This window comes from Oncorhynchus keta, chromosome 25, assembly GCF_023373465.1.
Source record: "Oncorhynchus keta strain PuntledgeMale-10-30-2019 chromosome 25, Oket_V2, whole genome shotgun sequence".
Lineage (NCBI taxonomy): Eukaryota > Metazoa > Chordata > Actinopteri > Salmoniformes > Salmonidae > Oncorhynchus > Oncorhynchus keta.
In genome coordinates, this window is record NC_068445.1 from 44,297,291 (window position 1) to 44,318,231 (window position 20,941).

Here is a 20,941-nt window from a genome sequence, read left to right on the forward strand (position 1 = left end):
TCACAGAGCTGGCCTGTAATCCCTCACAGAGCTGAGTAGGAGCGCTGATCTTGGATCAGGTCCCTCCTGTCTTTTTCATTTTGATCTAATTCCTGACATTTAATCCTAGTAAAAATTCCCTGTCTTAGGTCAGTTAGGATCACCACATTATTTTAAGAATGTGAAATGTCAGAATAATAGTAAAGAGAATTATTTATTTCAGCTTTTATTTATTTCATCACATCACAGTGGGTCAGAAGTTTACATACACTCAATTAGTATTTGGGCTATTTGACCAAGACGGCGAGTGATGGAGTGCTGCATCAGATGACCTGGCCTCCACAATCACCCGATCACAACCCAATTGAGATGGTTTGGGATGAGTTGGACTGCAGAGGGAAGGAAAGGCAGCCAACAAGTGCTCAGTATGGGTGGGAACTCCTTCAAGACGGTTGGAAAAGCATTCCAGGTGAAGCTGGTTGAGAGAATGCCAAGAGTGTGCGAAACTGTCATCAAGGCAAAGGATTGCTACTTTGAAGAATCTCAAATCTAAAATATATTTTGATTTGTATAACACTTTTTTGGTTACTACATGATTCCATAATGTGTTATTTCATAGTTTTGATGTCTTCACTATTATTCTACAATGTAGAAAATAGTAAAACTACAGGAAAACCCTTGAATGAGTAGCTGTGTCCAAACTTTTGACTAGTACTGTGTATATAATTGTTTTAACACAATGGCATGAAAAGAGTTCTGATGTTCTCATGTTCTGATGTTCTTATGTTCTCATGTTCTGATGTTCTTATGTTCTCATGTTCTGATGTTCTCATGTTCTGATGTTCTTATGTTCTGATGTTCTTATGTTCTCATGTTCTGATGTTCTCATGTTCTTATGTTCTCATGTTCTGATGTTCTTATGTTCTCATGTTCTGATGTTCTCATGTTCTGATGTTCTTATGTTCTCTCTGATCCAGTTTATAGAAGAGAATACCGTTGATAGGGAAGTAGAAAGTAGGCAATGAAAGGACAGTGGATATTTGGGCGAGAGGATGTTACATATTGAAATAGAATCAACACTCATCACATAACATTGACTTGGATGGTAATGTCTGTTCTAGTCAATCTATTTCTATGCTATGTTACCTAACAAACCCTCCGTCTCCCTTTGAGTAAACCAGTAAACCACTTCCTCTGTTCTGCTGTCAAGCTCCCGATGGGCTGCAATGCGCTCAACGCTCTCCTCTTGTGTAATAACAGTGAAAGGTGCTTGAAGCCAACAGTCAATCACATAACAATGAAACACAGACCAGCACTCGATTTGATTCAGTTGCAAATTGAAGATTTGTTTATTTTATTTAGTCAAGGCAACATGTCCTGCTAGAACTATCCTGTCCATCTCTCCACCAGACTAGAGTGGTTAGGAACTATCCTGTCCATCTCTCCACCAGACCAGAGTGGTTAGGAACTATCCTGTCCATCTCTCCACCAGACCAGAGTGGTTAGGAACTATCCTGTCCATCTCTCCACCAGACCAGAGTGGTTAGGAACTATCCTGTCCATCTCTCCACCAGACCAGAGTGGTTAGGAACTATCCTGTCCATCTCTCCACCAGACCAGAGTGGTTAGGAACTATCCTGTCCACCTGTAACCTGACCCCTGTAACCTTCTCTTTCTGTTCTGTCTCATCTCTCTTCTCACTCTCTCTATCTTCTCTTTCTGTTCTCTCTCATCTCTTTCTTCTCTCTCTCTCTCTCTCTCTCTCTCTCAGATCGTCATCCCGTTCTTCAGCCTACTGATCAAAGACATCTATTTCCTGAACGAGGGATGTTCCAACAGGATGCAGAATGGACATGTAAACTTTGAGGTGTGTTTGGGAAACAGCTTGTTGTTTGTAAGGAAATCCCCCCAATATGGGGACCCTGGGGCTGCAGGGAAGCCTAGTGGTTAGAGCGTTGGACTAGTAACCGAAAGGTAGCCTAGTGGTTAGAGCGTTGGACTAGTAACTGAAAAGTTGCAAGTTCTAATCCCCGAGTTGACAAGGTACAAATCTGTCGTTCTGCCCCTGAACAGGCAGTTAACCCACTGTTCCTAGGCCGTCATTGAAAATAAGAATTTGTTCTTAACTGACTTGCCTGGTTAAATAAAGATTTAAAAAAAATGGGTCCTGGGGACCGAACTTGGCCAAATTAGTTTGGCCCACCAGAGACTTCCAGAATGACCTTATGTTTTTATGAATATTTTTTTTTCGGAGTACCACAACTGAGGGTTTGGTTCACTACTGAGGTTTACATTTTGACAAGGGTTTGTCCACCTCAGTAATAAGATGAAGTAAGGTTGTTACGTAAACCCAGATCCAGCAGTTTCAGAAATGTCTCATTGCTAAAAGGAGACCGTTTGCACACCAACATATTTACAGTACATAGTAACGGAAAAGGACTTTATTTATTTTTTCTTCCCCAATAACTGACAGAGAATGAGGAAGTAAGACTTCTGCTCTGCAGTGGAATTAAGACTTTATCATTGGAGACCCAGACAGTCATCAGGGCAGACAGTCATCAGGGCAGACAGTCATCAGGGCAGACAGTCATCAGGGCAGACCGTCATCAGGGCAGCCAAGTCATCAGGGCAGACAGTCATCAGGGCAGCCAGTCATCAGGGCAGACGGTCATCAGGGCAGACAGTCATCAGGGCAGACAGTCATCAGGGCAGACAGTCATCAGGGCAGACAGTCATCAGGGCAGACAGTCATCAGGGCAGCCAAGCCATCAGGGCAGCCAGTCATCAGGGCAGACAGTCATCAGGGCAGCCAAGTCATCAGGGCAGACAGTCATCAGGGCAGCCAAGTCATCAGGGCAGACAGTCATCAGGGCAGACAGTCATCAGGGCAGACAGTCATCAGGGCAGCCAAGCCATCAGGGCAGCCAGTAATCAGGGCAGACAGTCATCAGGGCAGCCAAGTCATCAGGGCAGCCAAGTCATTAGGGCAGCCAAGTCATCAGGGCAGACAGTCATCAGGGCAGCCAGTCCTGAGATAAGTGAATGTTACCATCAGTTGTGGTACTGTGAAATCATTTCTACTGTGACCAGCCATTCATCTATGTTGGGTTAACATTACATTCATCTATGTTGGGTTAACATTCCATTCATCTATGTTGGGTTAACATTCCATTCATCTATGTTGGGTTAACATTCCATTCATCTATATTGGGTTAACATTACATTCATCTATGTTGGGTTAACATTCCATTCATCTATATTGGGTTAACATTACATTCATCTATATTGGGTTAACATTCCATTCATCTATATTGGGTTAACATTACATTCATCTATATTGGGTTAACATTCCATTCATCTATATTGGGTTAACATTACATTCATCTATATTGGGTTAACATTCCATTCATCTATATTGGGTTAACATTCCATTCATCTATATTGGGTTAACATTACATTCATCTATATTGGGTTAACATTCCATTCATCTATATTGGGTTAACATTACATTCATCTATATTGGGTTAACATTCCATTCATCTATATTGGGTTAACATTCCATTCATCTATATTGGGTTAACATTCCATTCATCTATATTGGGTTAACATTACATTCATCTATATTGGGTTAACATTCCATTCATCTATATTGGGTTAACATTCCATTCATCTATATTGGGTTAACATTACATTCATCTATATTGGGTTAACATTACATTCATCTATATTGGGTTAACATTCCATTCATCTATATTGGGTTAACATTACATTCATCTATGTTGGGTTAACATTACATTCATCTATATTGGGTTAACATTCCATTCATCTATATTGGGTTAACATTCCATTCATCTATGTTGGGTTAACATTCCATTCATCTATGTTGGGTTAACATTCCATTCATCTATATTGGGTTAACATTACATTCATCTATATTGGGTTAACATTACATTCATCTATATTGGGTTAACATTCCATTCATCTATATTGGGTTAACATTCCATTCATCTATATTGGGTTAACATTACATTCATCTATGTTGGGTTAACATTACATTCATCTATGTTGGGTTAACATTCCATTCATCTATATTGGGTTAACATTACATTCATCTATATTGGGTTAACATTACATTCATCTATGTTGGGTTAACATTCCATTCATCTATGTTGGGTTAACATTCCATTCATCTATATTGGGTTAACATTCCATTCATCTATATTGGGTTAACATTCCATTCATCTATATTGGGTTAACATTACATTCATCTATGTTGGGTTAACATTCCATTCATCTATATTGGGTTAACATTCCATTCATCTATATTGGGTTAACATTACATTCATCTATGTTGGGTTAACATTCCATTCATCTATGTTGGGTTAACATTCCATTCATCTATGTTGGGTTAACATTCCATTCATCTATATTGGGTTAACATTCCATTCATCTATATTGGGTTAACATTACATTCATCTATATTGGGTTAACATTACATTCATCTATATTGGGTTAACATTCCATTCATCTATATTGGGTTAACATTACATTCATCTATGTTGGGTTAACATTACATTCATCTATGTTGGGTTAACATTCCATTCATCTATATTGGGTTAACATTACATTCATCTATATTGGGTTAACATTACATTAATCTATATTGGGTTAACATTCCATTCATCTATATTGGGTTAACATTGCGTTCATGTTTTATTGTTGTTTTTCAGAAATTCTGGGAGATGGCGAAGCAAGTTAGCGAGTTCATGGTTTGGAAGAAGGTGGAGTGTCCGTTTGAGAAGGACCGTAAGATTCTCCAGTATCTGCTCACCGCACCGGTCTTCAGCGAGGACAGTATGTACACCCCTCAAAAAACTTATCCCACTTAACTCCACAATCAATGCTGCTCCCACGTTGTATAAGGTCAATGTACCGAAATGATTATATCATTTTAAACTAAATCAACTCAGGAAAGAATACGCTAGATATGTCTGCTATACTTTAACATTCAGTGTTCTCCAGGTTGTATGTGCTGTATGATAATGTGGAAATGACGTTCTCTCTCCTCTCAGCTCTGTGTCTGGCCTCCTATGACAGTGATGCTGATGGTTCTCTCTGTTCTCTCTCCTCTCAGCTCTGTGTCTGGCCTCCTATGACAGTGAAGGCCCTGAGAATAATATGGAGAAGGACAGATGGAAGTCTTTGAGGTATGTACCCTCCCCGGGGTGTTGTGTGTACCCCTAGGGTCAGCCCCAATGCGACAGAATCTGTCCCATTACTCCAGACTGGTGTAGTTTATCTCTCTTTCTCCCCACTGAGACTCCAGACTGGTGTAGTTTCTCTCTCTTCCCCCACTGAGACTCCAGACTGGTGTAGTTTCTGTCTCTCTCCCCACTGAGACTCCAGACTGGTGTAGTTTCTGTCTCTCTTCCCCCACTGAGACTCCAGACTGGTGTAGTTTCTCTCTCTTCCCCCACTGAGACTCCAGACTGGTGTAGTTTCTCTCTCTTCCCCCACTGAGACTCCAGACTGGTGTAGTTTCTCTCTCTTCCCCCACTGAGACTCCAGACTGGTGTAGTTTCTCTTTCTCCCCACTGAGACTCCAGACTGGTGTAGTTTCTCTCTCTTCCCCCACTGAGACTCCAGACTGGTGTAGTTTCTCTCTCTCCCCACTGAGACTCCAGACTGGTGTAGTTTCTCTTTCTCCCCACTGAGACTACAGACTGGTGTAGTTTCTGTCTCTCTCCCCACTGAGACTACAGACTGGTGTAGTTTCTCTTTCTCCCCACTGAGACTACAGACTGGTGTAGTTTCTGTCTCTTCCCCCCACTGAGACTCCAGACTGGTGTAGTTTCTGTCTCTCCCCCACTGAGACTCCAGACTGGTGTAGTTTCTCTCTCTCCCCACTGAGACTCCAGACTGGTGTAGTTTCTGTCTCTCCCCCCACTGAGACTCCAGACTGGTGTAGTTTCTCTCTCTCCCCACTGAGACTACAGACTGGTGTAGTTTCTCTTTCTCCCCACTGAGACTCCAGACTGGTGTAGTTTCTCTTTCTCCCCACTGAGACTACAGACTGGTGTAGTTTATCTCTCTCTCCCCCACTGAGACTCCAGACTGGTGTAGTTTCTGTCTCTCCCCCCACTGAGACTCCAGACTGGTGTAGTTTCTCTCTCTCCCCCCACTGAGACTCCAGACTGGTGTAGTTTCTCTCTCTCCCCCCACTGAGACTCCAGACTGGTGTAGTTTCTCTTTCTCCCCACTGAGACTCCAGACTGGTGTAGTTTCTCTTTCTCCCCACTGAGACTCCAGACTGGTGTAGTTTCTCTTTCTCCCCACTGAGACTACAGACTGGTGTAGTTTCTCTCTCTCCCCACTGAGACTCCAGACTGGTGTAGTTTCTCTTTCTCCCCACTGAGACTACAGACTGGTGTAGTTTATCTCTCTCTCTCCCCACTGAGACTCCAGACTGGTGTAGTTTCTGTCTCTCTCCCCACTGAGACTCCAGACTGGTGTAGTTTCTCTTTCTCCCCACTGAGACTCCAGACTGGTGTAGTTTCTCTTTCTCCCCACCGAGACTCCAGACTGGTGTAGTTTCTCTTTCCCCCCACTGAGACTACAGACTGGTGTAGTTTCTCTCTCTCCCCACTGAGACTACAGACTGGTGTAGTTTCTGTCTCTCCCCCCACTGAGACTCCAGACTGGTGTAGTTTCTCTCTCTTCCCCCACTGAGACTCCAGACTGGTGTAGTTTCTGTCTCTCCCCCCACTGAGACTCCAGACTGGTGTAGTTTCTCTCTCTCCCCCCACTGAGACTCCAGACTGGTGTAGTTTCTCTTTCTCCCCACTGAGACTCCAGACTGGTGTAGTTTCTCTTTCTCCCCACTGAGACTCCAGACTGGTGTAGTTTCTCTTTCTCCCCACTGAGACTACAGACTGGTGTAGTTTATCTCTCTCTCTCCCCACTGAGACTCCAGACTGGTGTAGTTTCTGTCTCTCTCCCCACTGAGACTCCAGACTGGTGTAGTTTCTCTTTCTCCCCACTGAGACTCCAGACTGGTGTAGTTTCTCTTTCTCCCCACCGAGACTCCAGACTGGTGTAGTTTCTCTTTCTCCCCACTGAGACTCCAGACTGGTGTAGTTTCTCTCTCTCTCCTGGGTCTAATCCTGGATGCTGATTGGTTAATACTGCATTCCAGCTGGTGTCTATTCCACAAGTTACCACCAGCTAAATCTATGACGTTAAAATGCCTATTTACTCCGTTCCATCTGACTGCGCAATCCACTGTCTCATCAGCCCAGCCAGGCAATTTATAAACTTGATCTCCACTATAAAAAGCATCTAGACATTATCTCACATTTCTTTTAGACGAACAATTGGTTTTCAACAGAGGAGATTTGTACAAACCTTGCAGTCTGTCTCTCTGACGTTTGCAACATTGTTTCAATATTGTAATTCGATCTGCTGTCCCATAGTAATGAACGTGTAGGTGTCGAGACGAGACAGACAGGCAGCTTTTCTCAGCCAATCATGACTCTGTATTATCTGTTATGGATATATATTAAGAAATGTCAATAGGAAAACATTAAATGCAGCTAGTTTGCTGTCATTCCAGCTTCAGTTTGAAGTGATTGTGTTAGCTATATAGTTGGCTATCTCTTCTGAACAGTGACCTGGCAAGAAAGCAAATGTTCTATGACAGGCGAAATCGAACGTCATTAGCTCATTGTTATGGATGTATCCCCCCCAAAATAACTAGAAAACAAGTTAAACAAACAGAAATGCAGCTACTTTGCTGTTAGTTAGCTAGTAAGCGAGGGCAACGGTACAGTTATAATGAACGACTGGGTTGCGTCTCTGGTAACCGAACCAATTGAACGAATGACCAGCCGGCTCGGGTAGCAACCCTAGATTTGCGTCGAGACTTTATCTTGTGGAAGGATGAAATAGGATGAATAAATTAATCAAAATGACTTTTTTAATGAATATACAGTACCAGTCAAAAGTTTGGACACAGCTTCTCATTCAAGGGGTTTTCTTTATTTGTTACTATTTCCTACATTGTAGAAAACTATGAAATAACACATATGGAATCATGTAGGAACCAAAAAAAGTGTTAAACAAATCAAACTATATTTTACATTGTTCAAAGTAATCACCCTTTGCCTTGATGACAACTTTGCACACTCTTGGCATTCTCTCAACCAGCTTCACCTGGAATGCTTTTCCAACAGTCTTGAAGGAGTTCCCACATATGCTGAACACTTGTTGGCTGCTTTTCCTTCACTCTGCCCTCCAACTCATCCCAAACCATCTCAATTGGGTTGAGGTTGGGTGATTGTGGAGGCCAGGTCATCTGATGCAGCACTCGATCACTCTCTTTCTTGGTCAAATAGCCCTTACACAGCCTGGAGGTGTATTGGGTCATTGTCCTGTTGAAAAACAAATGATAGTCCCACTAAGCCCAAGCCAGATGGGATGGCGTATCGCTGCAGAATGCTGTGGTAGCCATGTTGGTTAAGTGTCCCTTGAATTCTAAATAAATCACAGACAGTGTCACCAGTAAAGCACCATCACACCTCCTCCTCCATGCTTCACAGTGAGAACCACACATGCGGAGATAATCCGTTCACCTGATCTAATGTTCATTGCGTGTGTTTCTTGGCCCAAGCAAGTCTCTTCTTATTATTGGTGTCCTTTAGTAGTGGTTTCTTTGCAGCAAATCAACCATAAAGGCCTGATTCACGCAATCTCCTCTGAACAGTTGATGTTGAGATTTGTCTGTTTCTTGAACTCTGTGAAGCATTTATTTGTGCTGCAATTTCTGAGGCTGGTTACTCTAATGAACTTATCCTCTGTAGCAGAGGGAACTCCGGGTCTTCCTTTCCTGTGGCGGTCCTCATGAGAGCCAGTTTCATCATAGCGCTTGATGGTTTTTGTGACTGCACTTGATGAAACTTTCAAAGTTCTTGAAATGTTCTGTATTGACTGACCTTCATGTCTTAAAGTAATGATGGAGTGTTGTTTCTCTTTGCTTATTTGAGCTGTTCATGCTATAATATGGACTTGGTCTTTTACCAAATAGGGCTGTTTTCTGTATACAACCCCTACCTTGTCACAACACAACTGATTGTCTCAAACGCATTAAGAAGGAAAGAAATGTCACAAATGAAATTTTAACTAGGCACACCTGTTAATTGAAATGCATTCCAGGTGACTACCTCGTGAAGCTGGTTGAGAGAATGCCACAGGTGTACTTTGAAGAATCTCAAATATAAAATACATTTTGATTTGTTACTTTTTTTGGTTACTACATGATTCCATATGTGTTATTTCATAGTTTTGATGTCTTCACTATTATTCTACAATGTATAAAATAGTACAAATAAAGAGAAACCCTTGAATGAGTAGCTGTATCCAATATTTTGACTGGTACTGTAGGTCAATCATTGTTTGAATATGTTGGTTACCCTGTTGTATAGAACTGATAATGCCCTCGAAGCCGGTGTTGGGAGGATATAATGGCAGGGTTTGCCAGCCCTCGACTTTGTCTCAGGCCTAACATCCACGCCAATATATCTATCCTCCAATCAGCAGCTTCTCAGACATTATCACCCTAATCAGATGTCTGTTACATGTCTTGCTAATAGATGTTCTCTTCTCTCTCGTTCCACAGATCTACTCTGCTAAGTAGAGTCTAGAGTTTCTGAAGGAGGAACCAAGTCAACCCAGTCTGACAACCAAGCCGAGCTGTGGGGGATGTCCAAATAACAGAATTCCTGTTTGGATGGGAAACGACAATCTGGCCTGTTCTGTTTAGCAGATCAGGAACTTTTCTGTTCTCCGGTCAAGGAGAGTTTGGTCTTCTTCATGTTGTATGTTTCCAGGAAAACTTTTTTCATCTCTTTTGAATGAATTTCTATACTTACACTTTTTTTGGGAACAAATAAATAATAAGTTACGACCATGGTGAGGAGGAGAGGAAAGTCAAAGGGAAACTTCTTTTGTTGTCCTTTTGGCTACGTCTGTCGAAAACGTAACGAAATACACCGGGTATTTACACCGGGTATTTACACCGGGTATTTACACTGTTGATCAAAATCATTTTGAAGATGTATTTGACTTCTACAGGAGTTGAGAGTTGGCTGCTGGATGGCCAACTGATTCAGTCCTAACATGTACAATGAACAGGCTGCTCTCGCTCTCTCTCTCTCTCTCTCTTTGTCTCTCTCTCTCTCTCTCTTTGTCTCTCTCTTTGTCTCTCTCTCGCTCTCTCTCTCTTTGTCTCTCTCTCTCTCTTTGTCTCTCTCTTTGTCTCTCTCTCGCTCTCTCTCTCTTTGTCTCTCTCTCTTTGTCTCTTTCTCTCTCTGTCTCTCTCTCTCTGTCTCTCTTTGTCTCTCTCTGTCTCTCTTTGTCTCTCTCTGTCTCTCTCTCTGTGTCTGTCTCTCTCTCTCTGTCTCTCTCTGTGTCTCTCTCTCTCTCTGTCTCTCTCTCTCTCTCTCTCTCTGTCTCTCTCTCTCTCTCTCTCTCTCTCTCTCTCTCTCTCTCTCTCTCTCTTTGTCTCTCTCTCTCTGTCTCTCTCTCTCTGTCTCTCTTTGTCTCTATCTCTCTCTCTCTTTGTCTCTCTCTCTCTGTCTCTCTCTCTTTAAAAAGCCAGCATTGTGTTTACTGGGAATCAGTATAATGTATAATGGTGTCAAAGCTAACCTACAGCAGGGTTGGTATAGAAAATATGAAGCTAATGTTTATTTGTGTGCGTGTGTGTATGTGTGTTACATGTACCGTTATACGTGACTCTCTTGCTCCAGTTGGTGTGGTCGGCCTGCTCAGTATGTTTACAAAGCACTGAGTGCATTGGATTGATGCTCTACAACAGGAAGCAACACCTTCCTTCTCCTCTCATCCTTTATCAATGGGACACTCAGCCACGGGCAGAAACAGAGGGGTGGGTGGGGATGTTAAGATGGTGTTAACGTCCACCCCTGAAGTCCCCGGGACCGAGTTTGGGAGACACTGATATAGAGAATAGTGTGCTATTTGGGACGCGAGCAGCTGCTGATAATCAGTGTTTTGGTGTTCTGCCACTAACCAGTATGTTCCTGATAATCAGTGTTTTGGTGTTCTGCCACTAACCAGCCACTTTGATGGAATAAAAATAGCTTTGGAGGACTGTCCTGCGCTGAGCACTCAAGATTATCCATCCTGTGATAGTGGCGTAGCTAATCACTATGCCCCTCCCATGAGTATAGAAATGCAATGCGGTTGTATCGCCCCCTTGTGGTTGAGTTAAGTAAGTGCTGTGGCGGAGCAGAGTTGAGCCAGGGAATGAGTTGATTTATGTCATTGTGGAGATTGTGTGTGAGCTGAGGAGTTGGAATTTTTTTCCCCTCAGTTAATGCTGGATCAAACGTTCTTCCTCAGAGGTTGTACTTTCTTCATATTATTGTTTTCATCATATTTGTTTTATTTATGATCCTCTCTGTAGTCGTCATTATTTAATATTATGGATATTTTCAAATATTTTATTGTATTTGTTATATCATTTTGTACTAGGTACATTTCATTGTTATTAGATTTTGCCCTAAACTGATCATTTTTTGTTCAGGTTTGTACGAGAACCCTTCATTTTTAGGATTCTAGTATACACTTTGAAGTTAAACATATTGGGCACGTTCCAGGCCCACTACATTGTAGGCGTGGCAAAGCTCATATCTGGCAGGCGTCTGCAATGTAGTCGTTCTGGAACGCGGCCATTGATTGACGTATAGCGTTGCCTTTTCTTTTTGCAGTTTCTCCTCTCTACACGATAATGTGGTTTGACTGTGTAAATACTTCTGTTTTTCCCTGTGTTTATCTGTGTTTTTGTATTTGGACTGTTAAGCTGGAATAGATCACCTGCTTTATTACTGAGTTCGTTGTTAGAAGAGAAAGTGACAAAGTTCATTTAAAAAATGCTGAAGTTAATGGAGGAATCTGTTCATGATTTTTTTTTTTTTATTAAAAAAATGTCACCTTTATTTAACCAGGTAGGCTAGTTGAGAACAAGTTCTCATTTGCAACTGCGACCTGGCCAAGATAAAGCATAGCAGTGTGAACAGACAACACAGAGTTACACATTACCTATTACCTATCAGACTAATTCAGTTTCCATGTGAATTGACATATTTCATGGCTTGACCTTGTATCAACCTGAGTTGACGAAGAAATCTCTATCTCTTATGGTGGTTAGGTGCTATATTAACCCTATAATCACTGACAATGGACTACTGGTAGAGAATATACTGAAGCTGAGACTCCAGACTGGTCTCAGTGTGGGGAGAGAGAGAAACTACACCAGTCTGAAGCTGCCCCTACATTTAAAAAAAAACGAGGTTATTATTCACAATTCATGAGCATTTGATCCGGAAACATTTTGAGACTAGGGAATCATATTACTCACATTTCTGTTGAATAGGAATAGACAAGATATAGCTTCGTCGTCATCATCATCATCATCATCATCATCATTATTATTATTTAAAGACATTACATTTGGCCATTACTGCCTCTTCAAATAAAACAGTGTATTTTGCCTGTCTGTAGACCATTTGTAAAATAGGAATGACATCAAAATATTTTTTTGTGTAAAATTGAATGAGATTATACTTACACTAATATTTTGTGACAAAATCTCAGATTTTTGTCATTGTCAAAAACCCCCTCTGTTCTCATAGGCTACTGATCTTGTCATTGGCCAGTCCAAGACGCTCCACACGGGACCGTAAGGCTTCTTCGACCAATCTCTGATTCTTCCGTCAGCATCTCGTCCAAGCATCTCGTCCAAGTCATCGCTGTTCAGCAGGTCCAACATCTTACTGAAAAGGATCCTGGCTGACTCCTTGATAGAGGAATTCTAAATTCCTTTATGTTTTAATTGCCAAAACCAATTTTGCACTCGTTTCTAATTCATTAATGATGTGTAAGTTCATTAATTATGCATGAAGTAGATCGAGACCAGTCTTTAAAAGCCAGGTAAGAGCGTTTAATTCCAGAGAGTACTAAATGCTTACACACATTTCCACAGGTTATAAACTGAACATGACATCATCAGTTTCCCACCCTCTCTCCGATTCTCACAAGAATGTTTTAGGAATGGAACATCTCCCAGACATTTCTTATCTGTCTGAAAAGCCATAGCATCACTCCCCTTTTAACTTCCCAAGAGAAAAGCCAATTAATTCGTTCTGCTTATATTTTCAGTAACAGCTTAACCAATAACTTTTACTTTTCATACCATAACATAATAGTATTAGAATAAATGGTTCTAATCAATAATGTATACATAATTAATCATCTTAACTACAATTTTCTCTAACACTCCTTGAGGATGAAGTAACGGATCAGCATGGGCACCTGGTCCGCCAGTCGCTGCACCACGATCTGAGAGAGAGGTAGGTGGGAGAGGAGAGGAAAATAAAGTTTAAGTGAGACCTGGAGTGACGACTGACAATTCTCTGTTTTGTCGGGGCTAATCTTTCATGGCCAGACTACATAAACATGAATGGTACCATAGATCTGTCTTTATACTATTGGACAACGAGCAGCAATTAGTTCCTGTGCTTGTTTTTTTTCATCACTCGTTATTTAGACAAATCACGATTTCACAGATGTTAGCATTTGTTTTTGCATTTCGGGAAGGGGTAGGGGATATTCGGCCCGTAAATGTCCCGTAATTTGTAAAGAGAGAGATGATGGAGCGCCTCGATCACTGCATCGCTTCTCTCAACGCGTATGGACTCAGAACGTCATTGAGCAGTTGACCAATTACGTGAGACTTTTAGTTCTGGGTTAACCAAGATGGTCAGAACTGGCGTGTTAACTTCAGAGCTAGCAATCAGTTGTTGGGGATGTTAGGGGTTAATGTGTGACTATGGGTATTTTAACCACTAAAGTTAAAGGGATACTGTGAAATTCTGGACATTAAGCCGTTACTCTATTTATCCAGTCAGATTATTATTATTATTATATTATTAAATGGAGTTGGCGCAATAACTGTTAGATGCTGCATGATTTTCATCCTGATATATATCCTTCTGCACGTAGCTAGTGTACTTCATATCTTCAAGTTGAAACACACACTGGTTGAATCTACGTTTCCACCTCATTTCGAGGAAATGACGTGGAACCAGTGTGGAATAGAGGTTTTGAATTGACGTCTGTGTCCAGTTGGTAAACGGAGCAGAGTCTGGGGTTTCCTCCTCTGGATTCAATGTTTCAAAGAAGATATCATCCCGTGTGGAGACCTGCATCTCCATTTTAAACTGCTTCTCGATCCTCTTCATCACTATGTTTGCCATTCCTGGATGTTTTCAATGTTTTTCTACGAGTTCAAACAAAGAGTAAGTGCTCTATTCAGTCTGTATTGTGGATGTTCAGCTCTATTCAATCCGCCATTTTAAATACAATTTCCGATTGAGCTGACGTATTCACCGTTTACCGTGGTCAGACACCAGTGGTTAGACACCAGTGGTTAGACACCAGTCAGTGGTCAGACACCAGTGGTTAGACACCAGTGGTTAGACACCAGTCAGTGGTCAGACACCAGTGGTTAGACACCAGTGGTCAGACACTAGTGGTTAGACACCAGTGGTCAGACACCAGTGGTCAGACACCAGTGGTCAGACACCAGTGGTCAGACACCAGTGGTCAGACACCAGTGGTTAGACACCAGTGGTCAGACACCAGTGGTCAGACACCAGTGGTCAGACACCAGTGGTTAGACACCAGTGGTCAGACACCAGTGGTTAGACACCAGTGGTCAGACACTAGTGGTTAGACACCAGTGGTCAGACACCAGTGGTTAGACACCAGTGGTCAGACACCAGTGGTTAGACACCAGTGGTTAGACACCAGTGGTCAGACACCAGTGGTCAGACACCAGTGGTCAGACACCAGTGGTCAGACACCAGTGGTTAGACACCAGTGGTTAGACACCAGTGGTCAGACACCAGTGGTCAGACACCAGTGGTCAGACACCAGTGGTCAGACACCAGTGGTCAGACACCAGTGGTCAGACACCAGTGGTCAGACACCAGTGGTCAGGTGGTAGACACCAGTGGTCAGACACCAGTGGTCAGACACCAGTGGTCAGACACCAGTGGTTAGACACCAGTGGTCAGACACCAGTGGTTAGACACCAGTGGTCAGACACCAGTGGTTAGACACCAGTGGTCAGACACCAGTGGTTAGACACCAGTGGTCAGACACCAGTGGTTAGACACCAGTGGTCAGACACCAGTGGTTAGACACCAGTGGTCAGACACCAGTGGTTAGACACCAGTGGTTAGACACCAGTGGTTAGACACCAGTGGTCAGACACCAGTGGTTAGACACCAGTGGTCAGACACCAGTGGTCAGACACCAGTGGTCAGACACCAGTGGTCAGACACCAGTGGTCAGACACTAGTGGTTAGACACCAGTGGTCAGACACCAGTGGTCACCAGTGGTCAGACCAGTGGTCAGACACCAGTGGTTAGACACCAGTGGTTAGACACCAGTGGTCAGACACCAGTGGTTAGACACCAGTGGTCAGACACCAGTGGTCAGACACCAGTGGTCAGACACCAGTGGTTAGACACCAGTGGTCAGACACCAGTGGTCAGACACCAGTGGTTAGACACCAGTGGTCAGACACCAGTGGTCAGACACCAGTGGTCAGACACCAGTGGTCAGACACCACCAGTGGTCAGACACCAGTGGTTAGACACCAGTGGTTAGACACCAGTGGTCAGACACCAGTGGTTAGACACCAGTGGTCAGACACTAGTGGTTAGACACCAGTGGTTAGACACCAGTGGTTAGACACCAGTGGTTAGACACTAGTGGTTAGACACTAGTGGTTAGACACCAGTGGTCAGACACTGGTTAGACACCAGTGGTTAGACACCAGTGGTTAGACACCAGTGGTCAGACACTAGTGGTTAGACACCAGTGGTCAGACACCAGTGGTCAGACACCAGTGGTCAGACACCAGTGGTCAGACACCAGTGGTTAGACACCAGTGGTCAGACACCAGCGGTCAGACACCAGTGGTTAGACACCAGTGGTCAGACACCAGTGGTCAGACACCAGTGGTCAGCCACCAGTGGTTAGACACCAGTGGTCAGACACCAGACACCAGTGGTCAGAGACACTAGTGGTTAGACACCAGTGGTCAGACACCAGTGGTCAGACACCAGTGGTTAGACACCAGTGGTCAGACACTAGTGGTTAGACACCAGTGGTCAGACACTAGTGGTTAGACACCAGTGGTCAGACACTAGTGGTTAGACACCAGTGGTCAGACACTAGTGGTTAGACACTAGTGGTTAGAGGAGGGAGGCAGGTAGCCTAGTGGTTAGACACCAGTGGTTAGACACCAGTGGTCAGACACCAGTGGTCAGACACCAGTGGTTAGACACCAGTGGTCAGACACTAGTGGTTAGACACCAGTGGTCAGACACCAGTGGTTAGACACCAGTGGTCAGACACCAGTGGTTAGACACCAGTGGTCAGACACCAGTGGTTAGACACCAGTGGTTAGACACCAGTGGTTAGACACCAGTGGTCAGACACTAGTGGTTAGACACCAGTGGTTAGACACCAGTGGTTAGACACCAGTGGTTAGACACCAGTGGTCAGACACCAGTGGTCAGACACCAGTGGTCAGACACCAGTGGTCAGACACCAGTGGTTAGACACCAGTGGTCAGACACCAGTGGTCAGACACCAGTGGTTAGACACCAGTGGTCAGACACCAGTGGTCAGACACCAGTGGTCAGACACCAGTGGTCAGACACCAGTGGTTAGACACCAGTGGTCAGACACCAGTGGTCAGACACCAGTGGTCAGACACCAGTGGTCAGACACCAGTGGTTAGACACCAGTGGTCAGACACCAGTGGTCAGACACCAGTGGTTAGACACCAGTGGTCAGACACCAGTGGTCAGACACCAGTGGTTAGACACCAGTGGTCAGACACCAGTGGTCAGACACCAGTGGTCAGACACCAGTGGTTAGACACCAGTGGTCAGACACCAGTGGTTAGACACCAGTGGTCAGACACTAGTGGTCAGACACCAGTGGTTAGAGTGGTCAGACACCAGTGGTCAGACACCAGTGGTCAGACACCAGTGGTTAGACACCAGTGGTCAGACACCAGTGGTCAGACACCAGTGGTTAGACACCAGTGGTCAGACACCAGTGGTCAGACACCAGTGGTTAGACACCAGTGGTCAGACACCAGTGGTCAGACACCAGTGGTTAGACACCAGTGGTCAGACACCAGTGGTCAGACACCAGTGGTTAGACACCAGTGGTCACACAGACACCAGTGGTTAGGTGGTCAGACACCAGTGGTTAGACACCAGTGGTCAGACACCAGTGGTCAGACACCAGTGGTCAGACCAGTGGTTAGACACCAGTGGTTAGACAGGTCACCCAGTGGTCAGACACCAGTGGTTAGACACCAGTGGTTAGACACCAGTGGTCAGACACTAGTGGTTAGACACCAGTGGTTAGACACCAGTGGTCAGACACCAGTGGTCAGACACCAGTGGTTCAGACACCAGCGGTCAGACACTAGTGGTTAGACACCAGTGGTCAGACACCAGTGGTCAGACACTAGTGGTTAGACACCAGTGGTCAGACACCAGTGGTCAGACACCAGTGGTCAGACACCAGTGGTTAGACACCAGTGGTCAGACACCAGTGGTCAGACACCAGTGGTTAGACACCAGTGGTCAGACACCAGTGGTCAGACACTAGTGGTTAGACACCAGTGGTTAGACACCAGTGGTCAGACACTAGTGGTTAGACACCAGTGGTCAGACACTAGTGGTTAGACACCAGTGGTCAGACACTAGTGGTTAGACACCAGTGGTCAGACACTAGTGGTTAGACACCAGTGGTCAGACACTAGTGGTTAGACACTAGTGGTTAGAGGGGGGAGGCAGGTAGCCTAGTGGTTAGACACTAGTGGTTAGAGGGGGGAGGCAGGTAGCCTAGTGGTTAGAGGGGGGAGGCAGGTAGCCTAGTGGTTAGACACCAGTGGTTAGAGGGGGAAGGCAGGTAGCCTAGTGGTTAGACACCAGTGGTTAGAGGGGGGAGGCAGATAGCCTAGTGGTTAGACACTAGTGGTTAGAGGGGGAGGCAGGTAGCCTAGTGGTTAGACACCAGTGGTTAGAGGGGGAGGCAGGTAGCCTAGTGGTTAGACACCAGTGGTTAGAGGGGGGAGGCAGGTAGCCTAGTGGTTAGAGGGGGAGGCAGGTAGCCTAGTGGTTAGACACCAGTGGTTAGACACTAGTGGTTAGACATTAGTACTAGTGGTCAGACACTAGTGGTCAGACACTAGTGGTCAGACATTAGTACTAGTGGTCAGACACTAGTGGTCAGACACTAGTGGTCAGACACTAGTGGTCAGACACTAGGCTACCCTACCATTTTGGGGCGGCAGGGTAGCCTAGTGGTTAGACACTAGTGGTCAGACACTAGTGGTCAGACATTAGTACTAGTGGTCAGACATTAGTACTAGTGGTCAGACACTAGTGGTCAGACATTAGTACTAGTGGTCAGACACTAGTGGTCAGACACTAGTGGTCAGACACTAGTGGTCATACACTAGTGGTCAGACACTAGTGGTCAGACACTAGTGGTCAGACACTAGGCTACCCTACCATTTTGGGGCGGCAGGGTAGCCTAGTGGTTAGACACTAGTCTACCCTGCCGCCACGAAATGGTAGTGTCTGACCACTAGTGTCTGACCACTAGGCTACCCTACCACTAGTGGTCAGACACTACCATTTCGTGGCGGCAGGGTAGACTAGTGGTTAGAGCGTTGGACTAGTAACTGGAAGGTTGCAAGTTCAACCCCCCCCAGCTGACAAGGTACAAATCTGTTGTTTTGTCCCTGAACCCACTGTTGCTAGGCGGCATTTGTTCTTAACTGACTTGCCTAGTTAAATAAGGGTTAAAGAAATATGGAAACATTTTTTTTTTTTGTCATAGGTTACGTAGCTAAAATGCTTAGTAGCCTAATTTCCTGGCATGGGCAACAATGAACCAGCTAAGTTAGCTAGCTAGTTTAACGTGCGACTACTAGGTTACATATTGAACTTCAATCGTCTCAGGCCAGTGGCACAACATTATCAATTTATGGTTAGATCAGCATCGCCGTTATAATCATTGGCCTGTACAGAGAATTAAGTCAAATCCACATCTCCATCCATGGCTTACGAAAGGGACAATTTAGCAAGCTAGCAGGACATCAACACAAGCAGACCAGAAACAGACACATTTTATTTTTTTAAATTACATTTTACTTAGGAAGTGATTTGATTGGTGGGACGCCAAATCCAAACTGGCTTCCCCTGGGAGGCGTTTTGCTGCACCAGGACAACCCATAGTTAAGCTAGGCTCAATGCTGATTGGCTAATTTTATTTTTTAATCAAGGGAGGCCAAATGCCTGCTGGCATCAATCAATCAAATGCTACGGCGGCAACATGTGATACTCTTTTGGTCCAGACAGCATCAGATACATGCGGTACACATACCGAGACAGAGGGGGCGCTGTTTCCCTGTCCAGACAGCATCAGATACATGAGCTACACATACCGAGACAGAGGGGGCGCTGTTTCCCTGTCCAGACAGCATCAGATACATGGGCTACAAATACTGAGACAGAGGGGGCGCTGTTTCCCTGTCCAGACAGCATCAGATACATGGGCTACAAATACTGAGACAGAGGGGGCGCTGTTTCCCTGTCCAGACAGCATCAGATACATGCGCTACACATACCGAGACAGAGGGGGCGCTGTTTCCTGTCCAGACAGCATCAGATACATGCGCTACACATACCGAGACAGAGGGGGCGCTGTTTCCCTGTCCAGACAGCATCAGATACATGCGCTATCATAGAGACAGAGGGGGCGCTGTTTCACTGTCCAGACAGCATCAGATACATGCGCTACACATACCGAGACAGAGGGGGCGCTGTTTCACTGTCCAGACAGCATCAGATACATGCGCTACACATACCGAGACAGAGGGGGCGCTGTTTCCCTGTCCAGACAGCATCAGATACATGAGCTACACATACCGAGACAGAGGGGGCGCTGTTTCCCTGTCCAGACAGCATCAGATACATGAGCTACACATACCGAGACAGAGGGGGCGCTGTTTCCCTGTCCAGACAGCATCAGATACATGAGCTACACATACCGAGACAGAGGGGGCGCTGTTTCCCTGTCCAGACAGCATCAGATACATGAGCTACACATACCGAGACAGAGGGGGCGCTGTTTCCCTCGCTCGGATGACTTCTCCGGTGAGATTCAGCCACTTGCTTAATTGACAAAAAAATATGAAAACACAAGAGACTTAAGATAAATATATATATATTTTTAAATGCATTGGTTAAATATTTGGAGAAGCTTGGCATCCACAAATACACACCACTGATTCTTAACCCACTGGTATATATGTTTTACATGTATTTATTTTTTTCTTCTTAAAAACTTGGTACAAGTCAGAATATATTGAATAATAAGGTAAAATGAATTATATCAATACATTTTTTTTATTACCTGTAGCAATGTGAAAACACAACACTAACATATCGGATATATAAAGAAATAGATTTTTGGGCCACTTGTCGGTTTTCTGCTCGTTGGTCTTCGTATTGACATATGTTGCTGAATCGTCAGAAAGGTTTGTTTCAACCTCTTGGACTTCAGAATCACCTGACCAAACACTGTCATCTCTGTTATCTTGGTTGTGTATATGTTACAGTGTTTCTCTACACTGACATACAGCTCTCTGTGAGAGTTTTTTAACCTCTTAAAGACAGGAAACTGTCATATCAGACAGGAGAAAAACTAAGGAGATGCGAGTGAAAACTAGATATTTAATTACTAAGGGTCAACTAGGGCCCACGTGGTGTTTGGTTC

At 44.3% G+C, this 20,941-nt stretch overlaps 1 protein-coding gene across 3 annotated transcripts in view; it reads left to right on the top strand.

Annotated features, from left to right (window-relative positions):
• LOC118381245 (ras-GEF domain-containing family member 1B-A-like) overlaps positions 1-12,078 on the top strand; it is a 108,812-nt gene extending 96,734 nt beyond the window's left edge. For all 3 annotated transcript variants that reach the window (XM_052479723.1, XM_052479721.1, XM_052479722.1), the window contains exons 11-14: positions 1,751-1,846; positions 4,710-4,833; positions 5,114-5,186; positions 9,653-12,078. In XM_052479723.1, coding sequence (XP_052335683.1) covers positions 1,751-1,846; positions 4,710-4,833; positions 5,114-5,186; positions 9,653-9,677 — 318 coding nt within the window. In that variant the 3' untranslated portion in view covers positions 9,678-12,078. The remainder of the gene's footprint in view (positions 1-1,750; positions 1,847-4,709; positions 4,834-5,113; positions 5,187-9,652) is intronic.
• Positions 12,079-20,941: the final 8,863 nt, after the last annotated feature.